Raw genomic sequence first — 12,741 nt, 5'->3', positions numbered from 1 at the left:
CCACACCCAGCTAATTTGTGTATTTTTAGTAGAGCCGGGATTTCACCTTCTTGGCCAGGTTGGTCTCAAACTTCTGACCTCAGGTGATTTGCCTGCCTCGGCCTCCCAAAGTGCTGGGATTACAGGCATGAGCCCTGCGCCTGGCCAAGGGAGATTCTTCAAAATGCAGATTACTCCTCTCCATATACACACCCGCAGACATCAGAATCTGGGGTGACTGTGGTGTGTGTATAGAAATGCTCTTTTCCATTGACTGTGATATTGCCACCTACCTGCCCCCTCATCCTAAAGCACTGATAATCTCTAAACAGGAAAGAAAAAGCTCTGGCATTAAGAATTGGGTATGCTAATTCTAATTCTCAATGCACTATGACTCCAACGGGACCAGTGGAAGGAGAAGAGAAATAGGAACTGTGGGCTGGGCACAGTGGCTCATGTGTGTGATCCCAGCACTTTGGAAGGCTGAGGTGGGTGGATCACTTGAGGCCAGGAGTTCAAGACCAGCCTGGGCAGCATAGCGAGACCCCCATCTCTACCAAAAAAAAAAAAAAAAAAAAAAGCAGGAACCATGGCTGTGTGGCTACTGCTGACGGATCCCAACTCTTGGACAGCTTTGTGACATGAGTTTCCGTTGGCAGGAGAAGCTCCCAGGCCCTGGAAATTTCCTGAAGCGTCCAGGGACCCCAGGCAAGACTATGGATATCGTGGTACTCTTTGGGGGCATCCTTAGTCCCTCTCTGGCACTCATGGGAGAAATCCTCAACAAGCTGAATGAGATGAATTTATTTCACCCTCCAGTCCTTGCTCTGTGGCCTCAGGGGAAGGAGAGGAGGAGCAGGTGGCTCCTGGGTACATCTCCAGACTCACCCACATCCTGCTCATGTCACTCAATTCATTTCTGTATCTGAGAGAGTCCTTCAGGACCTGCAGAAGCAAAAGAACAGCCTGTGAGAGAATGGAGAAGGAAGGAAAGACAAAGGAAAGGAGGATGGAGAGAGGCGGAGGTAAACCTGGGGCAGGGGGGACAGGCTGATGGGAGAGAGGCTCACCCACCCCTAATGGGGAACCCAAAGGCCAGAAGGGGGCAGTGTGGGAGAGGACAGCAGCCTCTGTGGCCCAGGCAGTCACTTTCCCCACAAGTGTCCCTGGCTCCCTGCCACCCCACAGCCCCAGAAACTCACGTTCGGGTGTCCATCTCGGAGGAGTTTGTGGAACACATGGCAGAACTTCCAGCAGAGCACTGCGTTGCTAGACAGAGGCAGGCGGTTGACAACAGACCAGAAGGTCTGTGCCCCTTTCTCATGGTGGGTGCCCAGTATGCACGGTGAGGGGGGGTTATGGAAAACAACGGCATGGGCTCTGCTTCCCAGAATCCAGCCTGCACCCAGCCACCGCGGGAGAGAGAGGCTGCACCCAGCCACCGCGGGGGACCGAGCCTGCACCCAGCCACCCCGGGGAAGAGAGGCTGCACCCAGCCCCTGCGGGGGATAAAGGCTGCACCCAGCCACCGCGGGGGATAAAGGCTGCACCCAGCCACCGCAGGGGATAAAGGCTGCACCCAGCCACCGCGGGGGACCGAGCCTGCACCCAGCCCCTGCGGGGGACAAAGGCTGCACCCAGCCACCGCGGGGGATAAAGGCTGCACCCAGCCCCTGCGGGGGACAAAGGCTGCACCCAGCCACCGCGGGGGACCGAGCCTGCACCCAGCCACCGCGGGGGACCGAGCAGTTGTGCAAGTCGTGGTTGGCAGTGCCTTGGAGGGAGTGCCGCTCAGAGCTAAGACACCATGGAACTGTACATTCCTTCTGGGAGTTTTAGGGTAGATGGGAATACTTGTTCTAATAAAATCCACTTGAGTAGACAATTTCCTGAGATGCAAGCATCTTGAAAGAGAGGTGTCTTTTTCTAATTTGCATAAATACCCTGTAGGCCACAGTGGTACTGGGTTGCCCTTTCTATCAGAATGCTGAGTTGATGATGGGTCCTTCGGGAATAACTACAGCTATTTGTTGTGGTGGTTGAGATAGGGTCTTGCTCTGTCACCCAGACTGGAGTGCAGTGGTGTGATCATAGCTCACTGTAACCTCGAACTCCTGGGCTCAGGCAATCCTCCTACCTCAGCCTCCCAAGTAGCTGGGGCTATAGGCATGCACCACTATGCCCGGCTCATTTTTAAAGTTTTGGTAGAGATGAGGTCTTGCTGTGTTGCCCAGGCTGGTCTCAAGCTCCTGGCCTCAAGTGATCCTCCCCTCTTGGCTTCGCAAAGTGCTGGGGTTACAGTCATGAACCACTGTGTCTGGCCTTATGACACCTAACTTTTACACAACATTTGAGGGCTTCCTCAGGTTCTTTCTTATGCATTATTAAAAGTGAGGGTGTGCAGGCTGGGCGCAGTGACTCACGCCTGTAATCCCAGCACTTTGGGGGCCCGAGGTGGGTGGATCACCTGAGGTCAGGTGTTCAAGATCAGCCTGACCAACACGGTGAAACTCCATCTCTACTAAAAATACAAAATTAGCTGGGCGTGGTGGTGGTCGCCTGTAATCCCAGCTACTCAGGAGGCTGAGGCAAGAGAATAGCTTGAACCCGGGAGGTGGAGGTTGCAGTGAGCCAGGATCATGCCACTGCACTCCAGCCTGGGTGACAGAGCAAGACTCCGTCTCAAAAAAAAAAAAAAGTGAGGGTGTGCTTCCGCTCCTCATCAAGGACCTTGGTTCCTGCAGGGAATCCTGCACCTTGACCCCTTGGCTCCTCCTCCAGGCAGCACCTCTGGCCCCTTTCCATTTAGTCAGCCTTGTGCTTGCCTTGACAGCAGCAATCTTTGTCTAAAATGCCCTTTCTGTAAACCTCAACACCCCACTTCTTTCATAAACCTGCCTGGCCCCATTCAGGGGCACCCTCAATCTCCCCACACCTTAAATTCCCCATATATGGAATCCTGGAACCGCTTCTCCCCAGACCTAATTCCAGACACACCCACCCCCTGCAGACAGTTGTCAGTTTGCATGTAATAAATGTCCATCAGAGTCGGGCGTGGTGGCTCACGGCTGTAATCCCAGCACTTTGGGAGGCTGAGGCAGGTGGATCACGAGGTCAGGAGATCGAGATCAGCCTGGCCAACATGGTGAAACCCCATCTCTACTAAAAGTACAAAAATTAGCTGGGCATGGTGGTGCATGCCTGTAATCCCAGCTACTTGGGAGGCTGAGGCAGGAGAATCGCCTGAACCTGGGAGTTGGAGGTTGCAGTGGGAGTTGGAGATTGCACCACGGCACTCCAGCCTGGGCGACAGAGCGAGACTCCATCTCAAAAATAAATAAATGGCCCTCTGGCCTCACATGATTTTAAGTTCGGCTATTCCAGGTCTCTGTCATTAGTGAGCTCTTTTTGGAGTGAGGAGAGAATTTCCACTTTTGTAATTGTGTGCTTCAACAAGATTCACAGACCCAGTAACTGGGCACTGTCAGCTGTTAGGCCAACTCTGTGCCCGGAACTTTAGGCTTTACTCAGCAAGGCTCAGGTCGCAAGTGCACTGTCATTTAGGGCAGAAAGACTCGCCTCAGGTAGGAAACTAAATGACTCACCCGGAGCACATGTTATTTTGCTTCTGAACTGGAAGATACCATAAAGCTCCTTTCCTTGATGACATTTTCATTTAGAGAGGGGTGGACTTAAACAGATGTTTGGGTCTGGAAGCTAAAATCAGCTTTTGGTGTAGGAGTCTTTCTTTCCTTCTTTCTTTCTTTCTGTCTGTCTGTCTTTCTTTCTTCCTTCCTTCTTTCTCTCTCTCTCTTTCTTTCTTTGCTTTCTTTTTCCCTCCCTCCCTCCCTTCCTTCCTTTCCTTCCCTCTCTCTCTCTCTTTCGTTCGTTCGTTCTTTCTTTCTATTTTTTTTTTAGACAGGGTCTCGCTCTGTCACCCAGGCTGGAGTGCAGTGGCACAATCTTGGCTCACTGCAACCTCCACCTCCCAGGTTCAAGCGATTCTTGTGCCTCAGCCTCCCAAGTAGCTGGGATCACAGGCGCCCGCCACCATGGCCGGCTAATTTTTGTTTTTTTAGTAGAGACGGGGTTTCACCATGTTGCCCAGGCTGGTCTCGAACTCCTGGCCTCAAGAGATCCACCCACCTTGGCCTCCCAAATTTCTGGGATTACAGGTGTGAGCCACCGTGCCTGGCCTTGGTGTAGGAGCGATTTCTGAAATAATTTTTGGTTCCGCTTAAAGCACAGCCCCTGCAGACTGCAAGGAAGCAGTGAGGAGAGATCAGCAACCCCCAGCCTCCCCGCACTCCCTTCTCCCAGCGGATAGCACTTACTTTTCCTGAGAGCAGCCTCCTAAACCAAAGCTGAGTGCAGAGCTAGCCGGGGACCCTGGCTTTATTTTATTAAATTCAAATTAATTTTGTTAATTAATTTATTTTTTAGAGACAGAGTCTCCTTCTGTTGCCCAGCCTGGAGTGCATTGGTGCGATCATAGCTCACTGCAGCCTCCAACTTCTGGGCTCAAGTGATCCTCCCTGCTCAGCCTCCCAAGCAGCTGGGAGCTACAGGCATGCACCAACACACTTAGCTAATTTTTAATTTTTTTGTAGAGATGGGTCCCACTGTGTTGCCCAGGCTGGTCTTGAATTCCTGGGCTATGTGATCCTCCTGCCTGGGCCTCCCAAAGTGCTGGGATTACAGGTGTGAACCATCACACCTGGCTCAGGCACCCAGACTTTGAAATGCGCAAGGAGACCTTTCTGGCATTCTTTCACATTATAGGCATTTTTATGCCCCAAGTATGTGTCAAAGACTGTAAAATCCATTCAGGGAGAAAAAAAAGAAAGTAAGAAAAATAAGACTAAGTCCCCAGCCCTCCAGGAGTGAATACCAAGGTGGCGGGCCAAACTGTTCACCATTTAGGCATCTGTGATAAATGTGTAAGCAGCATTTCTGAAGTCAGACCTCCTAATGCTTATTCAGTTTGTATCTAAGACAGCTGATAAAAGACCTGATAATAGATAAATGGGCTGGGCGTGGTGGCTCACGCCTGTAATCGCAGCACTTTGGAAGGCCCAGCGGGAGGACTGCTTGAGCCTAGCTAAGAGTTAAAGACCAGTCTGGGCCACAGCGAGACCCCATCTCTATAAAAAATTAGCCAGGCATGATGGCGTGTGCCTATAGTCCCAGCTACTCAGGAGGCTGAGGCGGGAGGATCACTTGAGCCTAAAAGTTGAGGGCTGCAGTGAGCCTCCAACTGATTGTGTCACTGCACTCCAGCCTGGGTGACAGTGCATGACCCTGCCTCAAAAAAAAAAAAAAAAAAGCTTTGGGATATCTTTAATTAGGCATTTCAAACCCTACTGTATGGAGTTGATTTTTCAACATTTATTCATCATTTAGAAATTATGAATCAGAGACTCATAGAATGTTAGAGCTGGACTGTTAAATCTTTGAAATCTTCTTTTTCTTTTTGAAACAGAGTTTTGCTCTTGTTGCCCAGGCTGGAGTACAGTGGCGCGATCTCGGCTCACTGCAACCTCTGCCTCCCAGGTTCAAGCGATTCTCCTGCCACAGCCTCCCAAATAGCTGAGATTACAGGTGCCCGCCACCACGCCTGGCTAATTATTGTTTTTTTAGTAGGACGGGGTTTTACCATGTTGGCCAGCTGGTCTCGAACTCCTGACCTCAGGTGATCCACCCGCCTCCACCTTCCAAAGTGCTGGGATTACAGGCATGAGCCACCACACCTGGCCTGAAATCTTCTTTGTCCAACCTTTGATCAGACAGAAAGTGACCCAAGGCTTATGGAGGCCCCACTCAAGGTCCCAGAGTGAGCCCAAGAGTTCCAGTGGTGGGATGTCAGAATCTTCCTGCAGGGTCCCTTCCCTCCTCCCAGGGAGCCTTCCGGCAGCATGTGACATGACCCTGCCGCTGCAGGCCTGGCCTCTCTGAGCCCATGTCTTGTCCTGAACAGCACACTGCCCGATGATAACTGTCTCTCCCTTACTCCTATCTTTTATCAGATTGATCACAGATTATTCGTAGGTAAGGGTCAGGGCTGAGTCATTTCCTCTGAGAAAATCAACTGGGCCATTTAAAATAAAGGCTTTTCTTGGTTTGCTTTGAATCATCGCAAGGGTACCAAACGTGATGCAGGAAAGCAAGGGGCCTGTGTCTTTCTGGGGAAAAAAAAGAGCAAGATCTAGCTAGGCTCAAGTAGGGCTGGACTTCTGGGTTACCCCAGAGAGGTTCTGCAGCCCCCATCCTAATTCCAGCCAAAGCATCTTCCCACTAAAGGCAAGCTGCTTTCCCTCTAGCAAACAGCAGTTCACAGACCACACTAAGCAATGCTGGCCTTCTCTGGCTATCTAACCTGGAGGGTCGCCTCTAGGAGTTGAGGCTAGATTGCAGATAGAAGTGCAGCCTCCGAGGCTGGGCGCAGTGGCTCATGCCTGTAATTCCAGGACTTTGGGAGGCCAAGGCAGGAGGACTGCTTGAGCTCAGGAGTTTGAGACCAGCCTGAGCAACAGGGCAAAACCCCGTCTCTACTAAAAATACAAAAATTAGCCAGGAGTAGTGATACACACCTGTGGTCCCGGCTACTTGGGAGGTTGAGGCAGGTGGATCTCTTGAGCCTGGGAGCTGGAGGTTGCAATGAGCTGAGATCACGCCACTGCACTCCAGCCTGGGCGACAGAGCAAGACCCTGTCTCAGAAAAAAAAAAAAAGTCCCAACTCTGCTTGCCTGGAACTCCACCTTGCTCTGACCGAGCACACAGAGAGTTAAAAGCTTAGCCACCCCCCTGGCAGCCTCTCTCCTTCAGCCTTTGGGGATTAAGCTCTCCGGCTCCTGGATTCTGCAGCTCGAAGGCAGATTCCTAGGGATTCATCAGCCAGCATGGTACTGCATCTCTCTACAAAGCCACAGGCTGCTCCTGTGTGTGGTGGGCTTACAGAGGGCTTTCAAGTCACCCATTCCCTAATCCACTTCCAGGCTCTTGTCTTCTTCCCTCTGGCATAGGTCAAAACTGTTCACGAAGGTGGAGAGGCCCTGCCTCGGTTTAAGGCCAACCAACCTCTGAAGCTAAGACTTTCTTTTTTCGGCCGGGCGTGGTGTAATCCCAGCACTTTAGGGGGCTGAGGCTAGGCGTTCAAGGCCAGCCTGGCCAACATGGCGAAACCCCGGCCCTACTGAAATTACAAAAATTAGCCGGGTGTGGTGGCACATGCCTGTCATCCCAGCTACTTGGGAAGCTGAGGCACAAGAATCGCTTGAATCCAGGAGGCAGAGGTTGCAGTGAGCCGAGAACATGCCACTGCCCTCCAGCCTGGGCAACAGAGTGGGGCTCTGTCTCAAAAAAGAAAAAAAAACCCAACTCTCTTTTTCTTTTTTTTTGCTTTCATGCTCAGAAAAGGAGATGATTATTGATTATGCAACCCCCAGGGGAGTGGTCCCTGTGTCCCTGTAAAGGCAAAGAAAGGACCTGGAGGGCTTTGATAATAGGTGAAGATCCCTCCTGACCCCCAGGAGTTCTCTCAAAGGAAAGTAACTTTCAAGTGACTTTGAGGTTCTACAAAGCTTGAGTCGGCCAGGTGCAGTGCCTCTCCCCTGTAATCCCAGCACTTTGGGGTTACAGAGGAGGGAGGATTGCTTGAGGCCAGGAGCTTGAGACCAGCTTGGGCGATGAGCAATACCCCATCTCTAAAAAACATAAAATAAATTAGCCAGGCATAGTGGTGCACACCTGTAGTCCCAGCTACTCGGGAGGCTGAGACTAGAGGATTGCGTGACCCAAGGAGTTGGAGGCTGCAGTGAGCTATGATCACGCCATTGCACTCCAGCTGGGCAACACGGCAAGACCCCATTTGGAAAAAGAAAAAAAGGAGTGCTTAAGTCCTCAAGGAAAGGAGCAGGATCTTTGGCAAGTTGAAAGGCCTGGGCTTCACAGCCTCTTTGGTGTCTGCCACCCTGAAGGTCTGTGGTCTCTGCAGCCAGCGCTCTCTGAGAAGCTGCCATCATCAGAAGCTGCAGGGACCTGGCCTGTGCAGGGTTGCCCCTTCCTGGAGCTGAGTAAGAGAGCCTGGCCCTGACCTCAGTCCCCACAAGTTGACCTCCCTTGGAGTCGGTCTTCCAAGCAACATCCAAAAGGATATTTCTGGCGTGTTTTTCCTTTACAGCCACTTCCTGCGTATTAATGGCCTTATTGATGCTGACAGTCTGAAAAACAAGAAGGGGGGAGGGGAAAGGAGGATGAGATGAATAAGCCTCTGAGAGTGGCTGAGACCCTCCCAGATGCCTGCCCCTTTCTCCTCCTCCAGCCATCCTCCCCCAGCCCCACGGGTGGTCGGTTCCTCTGCAGGCACCCAGCTGGGGGCAGAGGTGGGCAGTGCTCCCGGGAGCCAGCTGGCTGGGCCGTCCAGAGGGAGCGGGCACCACTGCCTGGCATTGGCTGTGCCCAGCTGCTGCTCCCGCCTGCCACTCACTCCCTTGGCACAACAACATGGCAATTAAAGCCCGCACAAAGAGATGCTTTTCATCCCCCAAGGAAACATTATTTCTCCCGGAGCAGGAGGAAGAGGCACAGAGATCAGGGAGTGACTGCGGCCCAAGAGCATCCAGCTGCCCCTCTCTCCCCTCTAAACCTTCCACGGAGCCTTCCCTGGCTGGCCAGCGCCGGCAGTGGCCACTAAGTCTTTGTTTTCCAACACTCTTGGGCATTTTCCAACTTCTAAGCAAATTCCCTTGTACTTCCTTAATGACATCAAGGGACATTAAACATTCCCTCTCAATCGTTTTTAAAATCGTTAACTTTTTTTTTTTTTTTTTTTTTTTGAGGAGTCTCGCTCTGTCACCCAGGCTGGAGTGCAGTGACCCGATCTCGGCTCACTGCAACCTCTGCCTCCCGGGTTCAAGCGATTCTCCCGCCTCAGCCTCCCGAGTAGCTGGGCCTACAGGTGCCTGCCATCACACCTGGCTAATTTTTGTATTTTTAGTAGAGATGGGGTTTCACCATGGTGGTTGGCCAGGCTGGTCTCGAAATCCTGACCTCAGGTGATCCGCCCGCCCCAAAGTTCTGGGATTACAGGCCTTGTTTTTTTTTTTTTTTTTTTTTTTTGAGACGGAGTCTCGCTCTGTCACCCAGGCTGGAGTGCAGTGGCGCGATCTCGGCTCACTGCAAGCTCCGCCTCCCGGGTTCACGCCATTCTCCTGCCTCAGCCTCTCCAAGTAGCTGGGACTACAGGCACCCGCCACCACGCCCGGCTAATTTTTTGTATTTTTAGTAGAGACAGGGTTTCACCGTGGTCTCGATCTCCTGACCTCGTGATCCGCCCGCCTCGGCCTCCCAAAGTGCTGGGATTACAAGCGTGAGCCACCGCGCCCGGCCTACAGGCCTTGTTTTTTTCTCTTTTGAGACGGAGTCTTATTCTGTCGCCCAGGCTAGAGTGCAGTGGTGTGATCGTGGCTCACTGCAACCCCTGCCTCCCGTGTTAAAGCAGTTCTCCTGCCTCAGCCTCCCGAGTAGCTGGGATTACAGATGTGCACTACCTTGCCCAACTAATTTTTGTATTTTTAGTACAGACGGGGTTTCGCCATGTTGGCCAGGCTGGTCTTGAACTTCTGACCTCAAGTGATCCTCCCACCTCTGCCTCCCAAAGTGCTGAGATTACAAGCGTGAGCCACTGTGCCCGGCCAAATCATAACTCTTTTTAATTTTGCAAAGTGCATATACATAGGAGTACCATTTGCACAAACACAGAAAAGGGATTATACCATGTAGGCTGTTTTCTTAGGTACAGATTTTTTCCTTTTTCTGTTTTGATGTCATTCTATCCCTATAACCCATGTTAAAAACCTGTTATGTATCACATACGTACACCCACACATACATATAAATACCTACATACTGAATAGGTTAATTTTGCCATTGTTCTACAAAAATTAGATTGTCATATATAGACTTCTCTACATCTTGATTTTCTTGAATGTATCTCCTGGAAAATTCTGCAAATGGGCTGAAAAAACTCTAGTTTCTATTATTATTATTATTATTTTTTGTCCTGAGACAGGGTCTTGTTCTGTCCACAATCATGGCTCACCGCAGCCTCCAACTCCTGGGCTGTAGCGATCCTCCTGCCTCAGACTCCTGAGTAGCTGGGATTACTGGCGCATGACACCATGCTCAGTTATTTTCTTTATTTTTGGTAGAGACGGGGTCTCACTATGTTGCTCAGGCTGGTCTCAAACTCCTGGCTTCAAGTGATCCTCCCACCTCAGCCTCCCAAAACACTGGGATTATAGGCATGAGTCACTGTCCCCAGCCAGGAATTATCTTTAAAATTTTAGGAGTGATAAATATGTTGTGGTTAATTTTTAAAGAGTTTTTGTTTTTTAAACAGGTTCATTCTGAAATATTTACTGGCAAGATGATACAATGTCTAAGATTTGCTTCAAATAATCTGGAGAATAAAAAGTCTGGTGGTTGATGGTATAGACCCACGGATCAGCAAACTACAGTTACAAGCCGCAACCAGACCAGACTAACACCTGGTTTTGAAAATAAAGCTTATGGCTGGGCACGGTGGCTCATGCCTGTAATCCCAGCACTTTGGGAGGCCGAGGTGGGTGGATCACCTGAGGTCAGGAGTTTGAGACCAGTCTGGCCAACATGGTGAAACTCCATCTCTACTAAAAATACAAAAATTAGCTGGGCGTGGTGACGGGTGCCTGTAATCCCAGCTACTTGCTACTTGGGAGGCTGAGGCAGGAGAATTGCTTGAACCTGGGAGGCGGAGGTTGCAGGGAGCCAAGATTCCACAATTGCACTCCAGCCTGGGTGAGAGAGAGACTCCCTCTCAACAACAACAACAACAACAAAAAAAAAAAAAAAAAAAAGAAGAAAGAAAGAAAGAAAAGAAATCTTATTAGAATTCACCCACTCTCATGCATTTATGTATTCATTTAATATCAGCTGAGACTGCTTCTGCATTACAAAAGCAGAGTTGAATGGTTGCGATGGAGACCATGAGGCCTGCAAAGCCTAAAATATTTACTAACTGGCTCTTTGCAGAAAATGCTGACCCCTTGTCCATAGGATATATGTTTGGCCACAAGTTCCTTGTTGATGCTGGGGCTATACCAGGGCTTCTTGGACTAGTCTTCATATTTGTATATGTTTGAACTTGTCTATAATGAAAGGTTAAAAAAAAAAAAAAACTTTGACCCAGTAATCTCACTCCTAGGAATCTATCCTTGGGAAATAAAACCTTTTTTTTTTTTTTCTGTTTAGACAGAGTCTCACTCTGTTGCCCAGGTTGGAGTGCAGTGGCATGATCTCAGCTCACTGCAAACTCTGCCTCCTGGGTTCAAGTGATTCTCCTGCCTCAGCCTCCCCAGTAGCTGGGACTACAGGCGTATGCCACCACACCTGGCTAATTTTTATATTTTTAGTAGAGACAGGGTTTTGCTATGTTGACCAGCCTGGTCTTGAACTCCTGACCTCAAGTGATCCACCCGCCATGGCGTCACAAAGTGCTGGGATTACAGGTGTGAGCCATAGCACCTGGCCAGCTTCTTCTTTTTTTTAAAGCGATAGGGTCTTACTGTCTTGCTGTGTTGCCCAGGCTGGAGGGACTTGAACTCCTGGATTCCAGCGATCCTCCTACCTCAGCCTCTCAAGTAGCTGAGACTATAGCTGTACACTGCCACATCCAGCTGCTGTTTTTTTAAATTCTCAGATATGTTCTTTTTTTTTTGAGACGAAGTCTCACTCTGTCACCAGGCTAGAGTGCAGTGGTGCAATCTCGGCTCACTGCAACCTCTGTCACCCAGGTTCAAGCGATTCTCCCACCTCAGCCTCCCGAGTAGCTGGGACTACAGGTGCCCGCCACTACGCCCGGCTAACGAGTATGTTCTTAAATCCATGTCTCCTTATATATTTTCTTCTCTTGACCAGACTTGATTTTTAAACAGTATAACCTCTGTTGCGAGTTGAATTGTATACCCCCGCCCCACAAAAAGATATGATCGCATCCAAATCCCCCCCCCCGCCCCACGCCGGTACGTATGAATATGATCTTATTTACAAATAGGGCATTTGCAGATGTAATTAGTTAAGATGAGGTCACACTGGAGTAGGGTCATATTATGGACTGTAATATGACTGGTGATCCTCGAAGAAGATGTAGGGATCCAGAGACACGCAGGGAGGAAGGATGCTGCGTGAAATGAGACAGAGACAAGTGATGCATCTACAAGCCAAGGAATGCCAAGGACAGCCAGCGGCCACAAGAAGCTACAAAGGATCCTTCCCAGCCAGGCACAGTGACTCACACCTGTAACCCTAGCACTTTGAGAGGCAGAGGCGGGAGGATCACCTGAGGTCAGGAGTTCAAGACTAGCCTGGCCAACACAGTGAAACAGTGTCTCTACTAAAAAATACAAAAATTAGCAAGGTGTGGTGGTGCGTGCCTATAGTCCCAGCTACTAGGGAGGTTGAAGCAGGTGGATTGCTTAAGCCCAGGAGGTTGAGGGTGCAGTAAGCAGTAATCACGCTACTGCACTCCAGCCTGGGTGACAGAGCGAGAATCTCAAAAAAAAAAAAAAAAAAAAAAAAGGATGCTTCCCTAGAGCTTTCAAAGAGAGCGTTGCCCTATCTTGCAAGACAGTGAGAGAATGTAGCCACCGAATTAGTGGGAATTTGTTGACAGCCCCAGGAAACTAATTACAGGGTCCTTTCCCCCATCAGATGGGGTCCTCTGG

At 50.2% G+C, this 12,741-nt stretch overlaps 1 protein-coding gene across 8 annotated transcripts in view; it reads right to left on the bottom strand.

Annotated features, from left to right (window-relative positions):
- HIP1 (huntingtin interacting protein 1) overlaps nucleotides 1-12,741 on the bottom strand; it is a 203,200-nt gene that overhangs the window by 59,605 nt on the left and 130,854 nt on the right. For all 8 annotated transcript variants that reach the window (XM_055292790.2, XM_063646333.1, XM_063646331.1 and 5 more), the window contains exons 2-4: nucleotides 8,136-8,199; nucleotides 1,182-1,324; nucleotides 868-924 (exon numbers count right to left, since the gene is read on the bottom strand). In XM_055292790.2, coding sequence (XP_055148765.1) covers nucleotides 868-924; nucleotides 1,182-1,324; nucleotides 8,136-8,199 — 264 coding nt within the window. The remainder of the gene's footprint in view (nucleotides 1-867; nucleotides 925-1,181; nucleotides 1,325-8,135; nucleotides 8,200-12,741) is intronic.

Source organism: Symphalangus syndactylus, chromosome 9 (genome assembly GCF_028878055.3).
Source record: "Symphalangus syndactylus isolate Jambi chromosome 9, NHGRI_mSymSyn1-v2.1_pri, whole genome shotgun sequence".
Lineage (NCBI taxonomy): Eukaryota > Metazoa > Chordata > Mammalia > Primates > Hylobatidae > Symphalangus > Symphalangus syndactylus.
The sequence above is the reverse complement of the archived record's forward strand: the minus strand, read 5'-3'. Positions and strand labels throughout refer to the sequence as shown.